At 34.5% G+C, this 15,900-nt stretch overlaps 1 protein-coding gene across 1 annotated transcript in view; it reads left to right on the top strand.

Moving 5' to 3' along the window:
• Positions 1-15,900, top strand: part of LOC136815322 (centrosomal protein of 112 kDa-like) — a 55,133-nt gene that overhangs the window by 23,836 nt on the left and 15,397 nt on the right. The window contains exon 15 of the mRNA XM_067071761.1: positions 15,376-15,505. Within this exon, the coding sequence (XP_066927862.1) occupies positions 15,376-15,505 (130 nt within the window). The remainder of the gene's footprint in view (positions 1-15,375; positions 15,506-15,900) is intronic.

Below are 15,900 nucleotides of genomic sequence, written 5' to 3'. Positions count from 1 at the left end.
GAATTAAAATATTAGAAAAAAGGAAACTTTTTCTTGATTTTAGTTCTGACCAATATTGTGAAGACTTTGTTTAAAGATTTTTGGATTTTAAAAAGTCTGTATTCATTCATTCATTCATTCAGGTCACGAGCGGAAAAGGTTTTTCCGCATTGAGGTTTCAGTGAAACGTAACCATCGGTGATACGATATTTTTTAACTGTCAATACTGTGGACGGAAATCCGGCCTCCCGCACTTTGAAAAAAGTTTTAATTAAATTTTCATAAGTTGAATTTGGTTGCATTAACAGTTTTTAGGGGGTCAATCAAACCTATCAACGACGAAATTTTGGATGTACACTTCAACCTAAATTTTTCCTCACTGAGTACAATATAAGAACAATGAGGCTGTAAAAAAACGTCTGGAATAGCTTGTTTTTAAACGAATAGCGATCTTTAAGTAGTATAAATTGATATCCTAATCCTAAAATTCTTCGATTGTAAGCTCAAAATAAGAATAAATTGAGAACAATCTTAATACTCAAAGTCTCAAAAGTCTCAAAGGAATGAGATAGTTTACCGGTTCAAAAAAAAACCATAGTTTTTTTTAGTAATTTACAAAATTAGCTTGACATTCTCTGTGATGTCTACATAATGTATATGACACGCAGTTTTCAACATAGATTTTTAGTCAAATCTGATCTTATTTGGGTTTGATTGATACTGTTTGTTTTCGCTTGTTTGCTTGACGGGAAGTGCACGCACTGAACATTAAAAAAAGCAGTGGCGGATTTGGACTGGGTGCTCAAAATTTACTACTGAACTTGTACATTCCCTTAAAAGGAGTATTGATTTGATTATTGATAATTTTTTAACCCCCTTAGATCCGCCACTGAAAAGTAACGTCTTTCCAGCGTCGTCCATTCGACGTTAGATGAATGTTCAAAGTATGTACGTTTGTTCGACGGATAATTTTTTTGCCACCGTGGATTATTTATAATTCTGGCTTTTAAATCATAATTCAAAGATTAATATTGATCTTGTGAGAGACTCTAAATTCCATTGACCAAAAATGGCCACAGTGCCACAGTATCAATTTGTAAACAATCAAAGTGTTATGCTTGGTCAAAAAAAGCCATATTTTTCGTGTAAGTTCTATATTGCCGCTCACGTGACTAAAGGTTCAATTTCAAAATTATTACCTTACAAAATTTAAAGTTTTACTGTGGTGGTTGTCTTGGAGATTGAGATGGCCCTTTTTTCATGTCAATGTTTTCATATGACAAAAAAGCCAATCTAAAAGGCAGAACAGAATTGCAAGATTTCCAATTTAAAAAGACACTTATTTTATGATTGAACCTTTAGTCATGTGGGTGACGATTATATAGAATCAAGTTTTTACAAGGATCAAAAATATTTTGGATTGAAACTGAGTGAAACCCTGAAAATTTAATTTTTATTTAATTCTATTTTTGGGACTAAAAACTATACGGATATTTAAAAAAAAATTTGCTTGAGGACAAATAATTGGTCAAAGTATTGATTTTTTATTGAAAGGCTAAAATGCTAAAATTTTAAAGATCTCAACTCATTTTAACGTATTCTTCTTGAAAGCATGCAAAGCTTTGATTAATCATATGTTTACTCCATAGGCGGGAAATAAAGAGAACCTTTCCATAAAAAGGCAACTTGGGACTTTTGGAAATCTTTCGACATTTGAATTAGGATCTTTAGGGCTTAGTAAGATTTTTAAAAGTGAATACAAAAAAAATCGCTTGTTCCAGCTAAATTTAAGATAATTTTAGATTCAACATGTTATTCATTACAAAATTTCTAAATTTCTTCTTAAAAAAGAGAATATTCTTTTTGGATATTTACAATTTTTTCAGATTTTAAAATAATTTAAATATTTCAATAGTTTGAGAATTTAGCTGTACTGTGCCGAATATAGTATCACGCAAACAACTTTTGTTTTCTTGCTTTTCTCACCCCGATATTTTAGAAAATGTTGACTGGCAAAATGTTTTGTCCAATTTCATCTTTTGATAGGATCAATTTGCGGAGTGATTGACTTTGTTTCTTCACGTCAAAAAAGTTCAGTCATTATTCCGAAAATCTCCATTTTCTTTTTGTAACTATGACTTCCTTGGATTCACAGTCATAGTCATTGTTCTGCAACAAAGCAATGGCAAGCGTAAATCTCGTCGAATGGTGAATCTTTCTTTCATTAATCTTCTGACAGAAATGTGATAGTTTTCGTCGATAAATGTTCCGTCACTGTGGGTAGCCGAAATTTTCCTCAAGAAAACACCATTCGTACCATTACAAGCTGGCTAGGTTTCCATCTTTTGGCACTTGAAAATTCATTTTGAGTACTCTAATTCATGATATGTACCATTGTAATGTCTTCCGACATTATACATCACGGACCCAACAGCTGATTGGTTGTAAGTGACGTAAAATCAGTCAATACGCTACTTTCAATCAATCAACTGTTGGGTTCTGGAAGACATTGCCTGTCCCAGACGATTACGGCTTTTTCCTCGACACCGTGATAAAAAAATCGCGTGTTGGGATAGAGAGAGACTATGGAAGACATTGCAATGGTAATGGTGCATATCATGAATATTTTATCATCTACCGTAAGTTGGTCTAATTCCGACACCTTTCTTTAGAGACAGGCATAATATGAAAGCTTGAATCACTGATTAAAAAAGGATTATTCCTCTCTGACCGATAAGCTAAGAAAAACAGTTTCAACCTTTCTATCAATTTCAGCTGATAAAAAAGGGTGTCGGAATTAGAGGAGAGGTGTCGACCTTAGACCAAGTTACGGTATGTTATCTGCCTGCTGAATTCCTGTTCCGGCTCGATGAATTCGAAGACAGTGCAGAATTTCTCCCTGAAGATGGAGATGGTCTACCAGAAGATAAAGAGGATCTACTACTGCTACAGATGTTAGTTCTAGACATGACCAGAGATCTTGCCAATGATGACGAATTCGTCACCATCTTCTTTTTCGGTAATGCTAGAGTTGTTTGTGGATTGGTGCTGCTCTCTGATTGCATGTATTTTTTGTTGCCATTGCTGTTGGTTGAACTGGATAAGTGAGACACTGTAAAATCAAAGAAAAAATACTAATTTGTTATGAGAGCTAGAGACTTGTTGTTCTTACTTATTCTTACTTTTCTTGATAGTATTTCCTCGGACGTAAATCGAGTCCAATCGAAGCGATTATTTGATTGATATCAATCAAATTCCATCAACCAAGAAATTTTATTATCTTCAAAAATCGATTCAATCAATCGTTTCGTTTTTGCTCTGATTGATTTCAAGTAATCCCAAAATTTGATTCAAATTACACAATAGAATAGGAAGACTTTCTCTCAGTCATTCGTGATCTTTCCAGGATATTTCAAAACTATAGTTTCGGCCAAGAAGAAGTTGAAATACTTACTTTTTTTCTGTAATGAAGATGAAAACGTAGACTTTATTGTAGTGCCTTCTGGATCGGAATTCAGTCAGCTTTTCAGCAGTAACCAAGCTCGAAAATCAAATTTCGTGACAGACATTATGGCGTTTTGCCGTTTTTAAAGGTGGATAAGTCTTTGTTTGTTTTTAGTTTCGATTGTGTTACTTTCGATAGTACCAATGTACCTATTGTCCCCTAAATTCGTTCCCTGTCAGCCTTTAGCAAATATTTATTTGGGCTTTTTTTGAGAGAAAAATGGTTTCACCAAATACCATGACTTTTAAAGGAAATATTAAATAACCAAGTGTGGTTACTTTTTATTATTATTATTTCCACTGATCTTTCCATTTACCGGTATTGCATGATGTTTAAAGCGACATTAAAGTAGTAAAATGTAAACATTGCGCGAGCCACGTGTAATTAAAGAGAACAATTAAAATCACGTCTCCAAAACAAACTTGTAAAACAATTGAACAATCAAAATTAGCCATATTTGGTTTGATTTTTTATTCTGACATGTGACATTTGTTTTGATTTTGTATCCGCTGCATACAGTTTGTTTACAAATTTCGCAAGTACACGCTTTTTTTTTATAAGAATGGTGTTTTTTCATTTCATCATGGATATTCTTAACTTTTTGGCGAAAATCATCCAAAAATATTCTTACGGTATTCTTAGGTTATGATCGAAATTGGCAATCTACAGGTTAAAATGCATTAAAAACGGCATTCTTAGGTTCAGTTGCTAAATTCCATGATGGTGATATTCTTACCATATTCTTAATTTTTTGGCCATTTTCATCATGGACATTCTTATAAAGTGTATTCTTATAAAAAAAAAGCGTGTACTGTTATATCCCTTTAACAATCTTGGAATGTTGTGACATCTCATTGGTCGATTGGCCGATTGGCCGTAGAGCATGAAGTTTAGATGTCAGAGGGGGGTACAAGGTTTGCGAGAATGTTCAAGCCAAAGTTCGAACCTTCGACTCTTTGAGAGACTGAATTTAGAAAATCTCACTGTTTTTTGAAGTTTTTACAACCCTTTGAGAGACTATTTTCCACAATTTTCAGTCGAATTTTTTTAACTTTCATCCAAAATTACGAGAAATCATAGACCCTGCGCTGCCCGCGAGAGAATGGCAGAAACTCAATTGCTGATATATGTTTTTAACCCTTTAAGATATTTTCAAGGGTGTAAAAAGGGACCTTTATAGCTTGCACATGCCTGACATTCCCCCCCCCCCCCACCCTCGGATGTTAGAGCATCTAGCTACGGTGCGTAAGATGAGTCTGTGGGTTCAACCCATCATTCAAAGAATCTTAAAATGATACATTATGTCTCTCTACATGATGCTCGGCCACTCTAAAAAAAGAGTCAAAACTAAGCGGAGAAATCAGAGGAAAGGAATGGCACCCGAGGCTAGACAGCTAATGAAAAGGAAAACTTTGGGCCACCCTCGACTTATGGTCTCAAACTGACTTTACTATTTAATAGAGGGTGCAAAAGATATTAAAATCAGTAAATAATATCGTTTTCTTGTTATTCCGTTTATGGCTGTAGTTATTCTCCCTAAAAAAAGTGAGTACCTTTTGCAACCGTTGTTCTAGTAAGAAAGTAAGTCTGCGACCGCAGTCGGAGGCGACCCGAAGGCTCCTCTTTCGATAGGTATCTACCCGAAGGTAGGGGAGGGCGCCACTCTTTCTCCCTGGATTTCTCCACTTACCCTTGATCCTCCTCTTAGTTGCTGAACATCAAGCAGACAGGCATCAAGTACTATTTGGGAATCTTTGTCAATGGTATGACCCGGCTGGGGGTTGAACCCACAACCTTGCGAACCGTAGCCGGATGCTCTACCACTGTACTACGGTCGCTATGGTCACCGTTGTTCTACAACATTGTTTCAATTTTATTTGTGCTCATGACACAATTTTCTTGTGGTGGGGACTGCAATTAAAAAACTAATAATCATTTTGAAAGTATAGTCTTTTGTCAAGCCTGGATACTTTTTCATTCTTGTGAAATTTTGATTTTGGTTGCCTTGGAGCGTTAAGTATCACGAAAAAAATATTTTGTTGTTTAAATTTGCTTTTCATTTTTACCGCATTTATTTCACAGAGTGAAGTGATTTTTTCCTCTCGGTCTACTGCCCGTACACCTTCCTGAAAAAATATTCAAATATTTGTCCTTTTTTTTAGTTTCGAAACTCAAAAACTTATCACGAAAGTCGTACTCGCCGTATCTGCCCTGCCTGTTACTTAAATCATTTTAGCACCCTACGCCCTATACATGCTCTTTTATTAATTTTTTCAGCTCTTATGTTTTCCTAAATTTTCGGTCTCACATATTTTCAATCAAAAACTTATCTTCATTAAGGGGCACCATACTTCATATTTCTTCATTTAGGGCTTGTAAGAGAAAAAATATTGGTATTTTTGTTGATGCCATTTTAAAAGGATTTTCGAGAATTTTTTCGCATAAATTACTAGACCCCAATTTAAAGAGGTGGTGTTATAATTTTAGTGCATGCGTTCTAATTTTTTTTTCTCGATAATTTTAACATTAGAGACAACCCTATTTTGTTCTTCTTGGTACAAACTTTGTCCTCTTAGGACAATGTTTTCAAAAGTGCTGATTATCGAGGAAAAAAAATTTTGAACATATTAAATTAATTTTTTTGCAAAGCTTGATACTTTTGGTGTGAATTACTTTTGGGTAAAAATTTTAAAAAGTAAGTAAAGACTTTTTGCTGAAAGGAGAAAATTTTATATTGTTTTTGAAAAATTCTGAAAAAGATTCGAGAAGTTATATACACGTTTTTTTTTTTATAAGGAACCTTAACTTGGCTCCGAGCCTGGAGTTCCTTATTTTGCCAGAGAGTTTCAGCTTCAAAGTTCTTTATCGAGTTTCTTAGCTACTTAGCTGTTAAGTTTGGATTTGCTAAGTGTGTAGCTTCATTATCAGCATTTTTTTTCTTTTTGACAAGTTGAAAGGCGTTTCAGCAATATTTTCCGTCTTTTTATTTAGGTTGTTGTAAATGTGTGCAAGTTCAAGTTGAATTTTTACTGTTCCTTAACTTGATTGTTTATTCTCAGCCTGAGCAGTTTCTTAACAATTCCTTATTCTTTGGACCATTTTCAGCCTCAAGTTCCTTATAAACGTGTTCCTTATATAAAAAAAAACGTGTATTACTCACTAATTTAAGTCCCAATGTACTAAAACAATTCTTAGATTTTTATCTGGTTACCACCTTTTTGGTATCTTAGTATCTCATGATACTTTAAAAAGTTTTTTGGTATATCACCATGTCACTAAGTAAACGTTATGATGTTTGAGATTTTAGTACTAACCCCATGACAATATGCGTCATTTTTTATTCACCTCTCTGTGTTGTTCTTCAAAACACAACAAAGTTTGACTTAACTGTTATTTGTAATGTCTAAGAACACGGAAAAAAATTAAGATTTAATTTTTAAGATAGGTATGTGCGGAATTAAAGTCACGCAAATTAGTTTGTTAAACCTTTTTCACTACTTAATTGTCTGCCGTGTTGATAAGACTGTGAAGGAAATGCGAGAAAGAATTTTAAATTCTAAATATTTAAAAAGCAATATCAATAGAAGGGCTTGAACGGATCTATTCTGATCCTTTAGCAAAATTTCGTACCTGAATAACCTGATTAAGTCGTTCTTTATTGTCAAGAATGGCTGAGGAACGGAAAGACTAGCAGTGTTTATTGTGAGAGAGTTTTCAGGGGAAATAATTGTTCTTTCTCTGTTGTTTATTCATCCTGGATCTCACACTGTGTGACTCAAAAAATGATTTTTGTTAATTTTCTACTACGTTGTGAGATCAATCAAACTTTAAACTCCTTTAAATAGCGATATGACCGAGTGCTCCGTTCTCACTGCAACTGTAACCCTACATAAATTACCAGGTGTGCCACAAATAAGTTACCCTCTTTGAGTTGACATTTTAGGTTTTTGAACATAACTTTTGAACCAATGAAGTAAAATTAAAAAATAATACACCAAATTTTAAGTTAGGCTTTCCTCCGAATGATTCCGAAACAATCTTTGAAAAATCTCTTTTCTACTGCCTGCAATATCAAATCAAAGAGGGTAAGTTATTTGTGGCACACCCGGTATAAAAAGCAATAAAATTGTCCAAAATCGCTCTACACGCTTTTTTTCTAATGAAAACAATTTTACAAGAACACGCCAAAACCTAAGAACAAATTAAGAACTATCTGGGATTCTGATTTCAGAAATTACTAAGATAGTACTGAATTTAACAGATTTTGAACCTATTTTATGCTTTTAAGTGAACTAAAGCGTATTAAGAATATCGTAAGAACATTTAAGCCTAGAAATTTCGAAAAATTAAGAACTGCTCAGTCTGAGCGTATATTTTTATGCAACCACTTAATGCTATGACCTGAATTTTTTTATTATTGCTCTTGAATGAATCGTATATAAATTTGATGCTTTTCCTGTTCATCCCGCATATGTTTTATCCTTTGGAATGAGAAAAGAAATAAACAAAGACCAAAATTTTTGTCATATTAAAAGTACTTTTTGGTCAGCAAAATATATATAAAATTATATACAAAATAGTACATGTTACAAAATATGGTATAAAAATAAAAATCGTTTCTTCTTAAAATTTTAGTCAATTGATGAGTGATTATATCACTTTGTATTATCCACCATCTCGTGGACTTTTAAGTGTAGTTTTTTGACGTTCGGTGTCGGTAGGGAAATTCCCTCGCAACGTCGTCGTCGTTATGTCAAATCATAGTCCGTTAAAAACCCCGGTCTGGAAGCCTTTTGTTTCTTTCCATTGTTTCTTACTTGAACTTGCGTTGAGAAATTAGTTTGTTTTGCTCACTTTTTGATCATGTGATTAAATCTTAAACCAATCCCAAGAGGAGTACTTGGTAACGTGATCAAAAACTGAGCAAATCGATTTTCATCATTTGATAATAACAAAGGAATTGGCTAACAAAAAGTTAAAACAATAAGCTTCCAGACCAGTGTTTTTTATATGGACTATGGTCGAATATTTGGATTCTACTTTTTTACCAAGTTTTAATTATTTGTTCAGTGGTGATGTTGCTCCTAGTTTTGGGTATGATAATTTGATATTTGGTATTGTCGGTGTTGTTGAAGGTATGCTTGTTTTTTTAGCAACAAGTTGCGATTTGGTGTTTTGATTGTTTTCTTTGTTTCCATTGGTGCTTTTCCCTCCACCGCTTGCGCCGCCATTTCCAAGTGTTTTGTTCAATGGATTTGATCCAGGCACTACAAAAACATAAAGCAATGAATAATGATTATATAACTCTTTAAGAACACGTAACATTAAGGATAAATTTCAAAAAACCAAGAATTGCGAACCTGAATAAGAAGGCTTTTCCAGAAATTTTCCGTACCGCCACTGTTGAGGATATCAATTTTTCACGTTCCCCTGGATATCCAACTAGATATCCATTCGTTTTGTCCTGTACCCTTTGATATCCAGGCATTTTGTCCTGTACCCCTTGATATCCAGGCATTTTGTCCTGTACCCCTTGATATCCAGGCATTTTGTCCTGTACCCCTTGATATCCAGGCATTTTGTCCTGTACCCCTTGATATCTTCTCCCTCTATCTTCCTACCCCCTGGATATTTAGATAGGATTGAACCCCCTGGATGTCCGATATCATCAACAGGCGGGCACGGACTATTTCTGGAAAAGCCCATTGGGCATAAATTTGAAAAGCTTTCATTTTTCGTTTGAAATGTGGTGTGAAAATCTCAGTCATTCTTCAAAAAGGATCGGTGCTCAAAGTTATTAAAGAAAACTAAAAGCCTAAGAAATATATTTAATATTTCAGCTCATCAATTCTTGATATGCGTAAGTCATTTTTCTAGCGGAAACACCCGAAAAAATCCGGGATTTGACCTCTCTCTGTTCCTAAAAATAGAAACACGGAGGTCAAAAACCGGTTTTTTGGGTGCTTCCGTTAAAAAATATGACGTCATCTTGACTTATGCATATCAAGAATTTAGAAAAAAAATTAATTGAAAATTACTTACTCGTTTGATACAAATATTGTGTGTATAGCTGCTTCTTTGATGAAATTTGAAACAATTTAAAACCAATTCTGAAGATTTCGATGAGATTCTTATTCAGTGAAACTCCTTCTTCTTCTGTTGCTATTTTACTTGGATTTTCAATGGTGTGTGATTGTTTGAATTCAGGGTGCATCCTATTTCCCTTTTTATACTCCACAAAAATAAGTTGGTTTCGATCCACTAGTTTCTATGTTGAAAAAAATACCTTTCTCTTTCTCTCTACAAGAACGATTTCTTTTCTATGTTTCGATTCAGTATTAAATTGCAGCCCCTCCCGTGTTTTTGTGACATGAGGATTTCCGCTTATCAGAGCTGGGCTATTCCAAAAAATAATGTATCCCCTATGTTGAGGAGTTCTTTTTTGGGAAAGGTGACCCCTGGTATCCCCTATGTTGAGGAGTTCTTTTTTGGGAAAGGTAACCCCTGGATGCTTTTTCGATTTTTTAGGACCCATCTTGGAATTTTTATTATTTTTTGGACTACCCTAGATTTTCCACCTCGTTTTACTGACCACCCTCTGGATCTTTACACACGAGAACCCCATACCCCCTGGTTTTTCTTTTCCAGACCACTTTGGACGTCATACCTCCTCAATATAGGGGGCGTAGGGGGTACAGACAATTCCTGGATGTGCTACTTTCTGCCTTGCGCCCCTTCAAATCGAGCGAGAATTGAATAAAAATTGACGACTTAATACTAAAAATTTGATATACCTATTCGGGGAAAAAAATGTCGGGGGAAAGCGACGAAAATAATTTTTCCTCGGTGAATTTTATCCCCGATATTTTATCACCCGCCCAAAACTTTTACCCGGTTTTTTAATCATCGACCAAGATTTTCCCTTGATTTTTTCATTTCAACAGAAAAAAAATTTCTATCGTAGTTTCTCATTGTAAATTTCTAGGGATGTTTCTTAACAGAACAAATAATTTCAAAGAGTTCTTTTGCCTAATAAACACAACAAGCTAAGTTAAAACTAAAATGGTTTGATAAAAAATAACAATAGTAACACAATGTCGGTCGTCGGTGGTCAAGTCTTTAAAAAAATCCAAATATTAAAGTTTTTATGAAGATGTCCCTCATTTTTGGGCATTTTTGGCAGCAAGAAAAGGTTGTAGTTTGTAGCAGTAATTCAATGTTGTAAAAAAACTATTGAAACAAATGACCATTACTAAACTTTTGATAATTCCTTCTTATGCCCTATATTTTGTCGGGAGCATTAAAAGAAATTGATTGGGGAAAATGGTCGGGGCGAAAAGAGACGAAAATGTCTCTAGGTGACGAAATCTTTCGCCGACTAAATAAAACTTCGACATTTTTTTCCCCGATAAGGTAGTATGCACCGTCAAGGCAAAGATTATTTTTTAAATCGAAAGGATGCTAGGCAGAGAGTCGACCGTCTAAAACAGGGGCTGAGCTAAGGTTTTTGTCGATTAGTGTCAAATGCTGACCTATTTAAAGTCCATTAAAACTTACTGATCATTAAAATGGATTATCAGATGATTGTTGATATCTGGCTTAGAGATACCTTTTATGGTCCTAAGAAACACCTCCAAAGTTTTTGATCCAATTATTTTAAAGCTGAGATATTCGACTTTGAACTTTCATTTTCAACGTAAGTGTATATAACTCATTTTAGTGATTTCAAAGTCAAATATCTCAGCTTTGGAAACAAAATTGGGTCAAAACATTTAAAGGTGTCTCTCTGGACCATAAAATGTATCTTTAAGCCAAATATAAAAAAATCATCTGATAATCCCTTTAAAATTTTATTGGACCAGACTTTGAAGAAGCTGCAGGTTAAAAGTATTTGACCATCTTCAGACGTTACGGTTTCATATCGTTCTGGTATGGTTTCCGTTACGGATCGAGAGTGTTCATATTGGTTTCGGAACGTTTCGGAGCAAGAAAACGGAACAGTTCCGTTCCGATGAAATTAGTGGAGCGAAGTCGTTTCAATCTGTTTTGCTTTGTAACGTCTTCTTTTTTGACGTTTCGAATTTTGACGTTCACACTTGTTTCGGAACCGTTTCATTTCGGAACGAAACGGAACCGTAGCGTCTGAACATGGTATTTAAGTGAGTCTGTTAAAATATTAGATATTGGAGATGCCAAAAATAACACTCATTGGAATGTGATTTTCAAATTAAGATGTTAGGTTCTATAGTCTGCGACCGCAGTCTGAGGCAAGGCTCCTCTTTTGATATCTATTTACCCGAAGGTAGGGAAAGGTCATTCTTTCTCTCTGGGTCGCTCCACTTATCCTTGATCCCTTTCTTTAATTGCTGAGCATCAAGCAGAGATTCGTCAAGTACCATTTTGTACCCAGTACGAAGTCTTTGATATGACCCAACCAGCCAAGGAGAACCCACAACCTTTTGCTATGGTCGCTAAATACCGAACTTACCCATAACAATCTAAAAGTTCCCTTAATTAAACAATCAAATTAAAATATTTTCCTGGATATATTGTTCTTTTTCTAGAAATCAACAAATCTTTTGTGTACCGACTCAACCTTGAATTTATAAATTTTTCGAGTTTGGTTTTAGTTTTTCCTTTTCCTTGTCCTTTTCCTTCGTTCTTGCCTGGTATGAATTACAGATTCGACGATTTCTTTCAAACTGTTTCATGCAAATATTTTTATTCCCAATTTTTTGGGTTTTTTTTGCCTTTAGTTAAAAAGTTGACCGAATTAGGCTCTAAGAATCCCTGAGTTAATATCAAGTTTATGTATTACGATTTTAACGAAGAGAGAGCGTGACTGAGACGATTTGGACAACCCGCAGTTCTTACCCGCAAAATCAACACGGCATAGATAAACTCACGAGTCTTATGATTAACAGGCACGACGGAAGCTTTCTAAATCTGGTACTGGGAACGAGTAAATTTAAGCGATTTTACGGACTATGATGAAAATTTCGGGATTTTTTGTGAAAATCTGGTACGGCGGCCGCCCTACCTGCCGTACCCGGTGAGTCGTGCTTGTATCAAACGATATGAATTGGCCTTGTTATAGTTCACTTAAAATTTTAATGTCAAGCAAATAGTGTATATTGGGTATGAAATTTTTGTTTTAAAGAAATTTCGGTATTGAAGACAGACGGTTATAAACGAGGTTTAGTAGTGATAAAGATGATTAAAAACGACCAAAATGACCAAATAATAAGAACTTGTTGAGGACATTTTGGGTTTATAAAATTAAAAAAAGTTAATAACATCCGAAAGGCTTCAAAATAAATTTTAGATGTTGTTATAAAAAAACTTCAGATCCTGGAAAGAAACTTGAGAACTGTGAAACAGTTTTCATTAGTTGAAATTTAGTTGATTTTATTTCAAAATCTAAAAGTAATCCTTCGAAACTTTTTTTTGGAACGAACGAAACCCATTATAGGTTGTGTTAAACGATTAGTTATAAAAAATTTAGCAATTTTTTCTTTTTTAAAGATTTTAGAAACTGTGATTCTTTATATCTTTACACAGGAAGAGAATATCTATAATTTTCATAATTCAAGGTCATACGGGTGGAGCAGTACTAAAATCTAAAAAAAACTTGAATATCCTTTTAGTACCATAGGGTACTAAAATACCAAATAGGTGGTATCCAGACTAAATTTTCTACGTGGATTGGTACTAACATTATATAGTGATTTCAAGATCTTTTTTAGAATTTTACGTGATATTTTATAATTTTTCATAATTTTTCAAAAAATTGTTTAAAAGTATCAATTTTTGCGAAAATGAATATTCTGTTCCAAAAATCAGCATTTTTGAAAAAAATGGTCCCAATAAGACAAATTTTGTCCTGGGAAGACCAAAGAAGGGTGGTCTCCGTGTCAAAATGTCCCCAAAAGTTAAAGTACATGTTTCTGGCGATATAAGGCTGGGGATAGTAAAAAAGACAAACTCCATTCAGCTATCACCACCCTAACCCTATCCTAAAATGGGGTAGTTGTATGCACAAATTTCTCGAAAACTTTTTAGTACTCATAATGTCTGTACCGACCCCCCACCCCTCTGGGTCATGCTAAGTTTCCCATCAAATGTACTGGCGGATAGGTCAAGAAAAGTGAACACCGCCTACAATGAAGTTTAATATGAATTGATAATTTCGGGTATTTTAATGTTTGTTTTTAATGTATGTTTAAAGTTCGGGTGAGAATTACGATTTTTGTACTTCCACTTTATTTCATTTGATATTTCGATTTTGGATGGATTCATTAGACTAAAGTCTACTTCTCACTGAACTTTGCTTTTCTGATGATTTTGATGGCGCTGAGTCCAGTGAAGTAGCAGACTAAAGGATATCGCCATCTTGATTTTTTTCACGTTCGTTTTCAAAAATTACATTAAAGCAACAAAATGATAAAATATATGCCAAAACCCTATCAAAGTTTATGAAACTATAATAAAAACACGAATACCTCCCAAATTTGAAAAAGATGGTCTATTGGTCATGGTTTTCTGTTTGCCTTTCTCCAAAAAGGGACTGGATCTAGTGGTCTGGATTTGCTACCACCTCAAACAAAGCCAAAAAATGGAATCTGCCAAATTACACGGGGCCACTTATCAACGCCATCAAGTCTATCAAAAAACAATAAGTGGCCCCCGGGCTATAAGGATTCATTGGCTTTTAGGCTATTTAATTCAGTCTCGATGAAACAATTTTGAGCTTTAAAATCCCGAGAACAATGAGGCATGAGTCTTCTCAAAACAGAACCAGGAATGTCTGAATTTCAAGCACTTAAAAGCGTCAAAGTACTGTACTTCGTCAAAATACGAACAGGAAGCAAAATTTCAGGCGCTAAATGCGGGAAAAATAAGAACAAACTATATAAGACCATACAAGGTTTAAATGGCCACAATATTCAGAACAAGTTAATAACCTATTTTAATTCTTTGTGGACACTAAAACTAAATGGTGAAAATATAGTCCGGCGGCGATCCATCACCCTTACACTTAGTAAATATGGGTTTTTATTTTATTTTCCAATCATATGGTTCCTTGGGACCCTAAAACCAGTTTTTGCCAAGCTGGCAAAGCCGGGGAAAATTTTTTATGGGGGCTTGAAGGGGGTAGGGTCATTTTAGCCTGGGGGTCCTTAGAAAGTCGATTTTTGAAGTTCTGATTTAGCTAAAAATGATTGTGCCATCAGATAGAGTTTGAAGAGTAGATCTCCAAAATGGGGTCATTTGTCTCATTTAGTGGACTTAGTCCCCCGGAATTGGCCGATACGTCTTCAAGAATGCAATATTTTGTGCTGACATCAGCATTTTTGAGAAAATTTTCAGCGAAAGATACCAGTTTTAACAGATGCGTCTCGAAGAGTACTATCGATTAGAGGGGTCATTTATAGGGTTTCTTAGGCTAGATCATGAGATATTAGAGTTTGAAATTTTGCTGACTCAGCAGAAAAGGGCAAAAAAACGTTGAAAAACGCTGAGTCAGCAAAATTTCAAACTCAAATATCTCATGATCTAGCCTAGGAAACCCTATAAATGACCCCTCTAATCGATAGTACTCTTCGAGACGCATCAGTTAAAAGTGGTATCTTTCGCTGGAAATTCTCTCAAAAATGCTGACGCCAGCTTGGCAAAAACCAGTTTTTGGGTCCCAAGGGACCATATAATGAGAAAATAAAATAAAAACCCATATTTACTACTTGTAAGGGTTGATGCAAAAAAGCACTTTTCGCCGCCGGACTAATAAGAACATTTTAAGAAACATTTTATGCTTAAAATTAAAAAAAGTTAAGAAGATCCGAAGACTTCAAAAATGTTCTTATAGAAAATAAGTATTCTATTTCTTTCAGATACAAAGATCTCGAGACGTCAAAAGTAGAATTGGTGAAAGAGTATGAGAAAATGTTGACAGAAATTCGTTCGAAATCTGAAGATAGTATCGTTGACATGAAAAAAGAACGTGAAAATTCTATTCAAAAGGTAAATTCTATTCATGCAACTCTACACGCTTTTTTATGAGAATACACTTTATAAGAATGTCCATGATGAAAATGGCCAAAAAATTAAGAATATGCTAAGAATATCACCATCATGGAATTTTGCTACTCAAGCTAAGAATGCAAATTTTAGAGTATTTTCAATTATAAATTGTCAATTACCCCCAAGTAAGGCTCACTCCTTTCACAAAAATGCCATTTTATGCTTGAGACGTATGTACTAAATGTTAAATTTAGTCTGAATTAGGATCCTAACCTAACAATGCTGTAAGAATATTTTAGGATGATTTTCCCAAAAAAGTTAAGAATATCCATGATGAAATGGATTTACACCATTCTTTAAAAAAAAAGCGTGTAATACAATAATGACCGGTTAAT

The sequence above is a fragment of the Clytia hemisphaerica genome, unplaced genomic scaffold (assembly GCF_902728285.1).
Source record: "Clytia hemisphaerica strain Z4C2 unplaced genomic scaffold, Clytia hemisphaerica genome assembly, whole genome shotgun sequence".
Classification (NCBI taxonomy): domain Eukaryota; kingdom Metazoa; phylum Cnidaria; class Hydrozoa; order Leptothecata; family Clytiidae; genus Clytia; species Clytia hemisphaerica.
The sequence above is the reverse complement of the archived record's forward strand: the minus strand, read 5'-3'. Positions and strand labels throughout refer to the sequence as shown.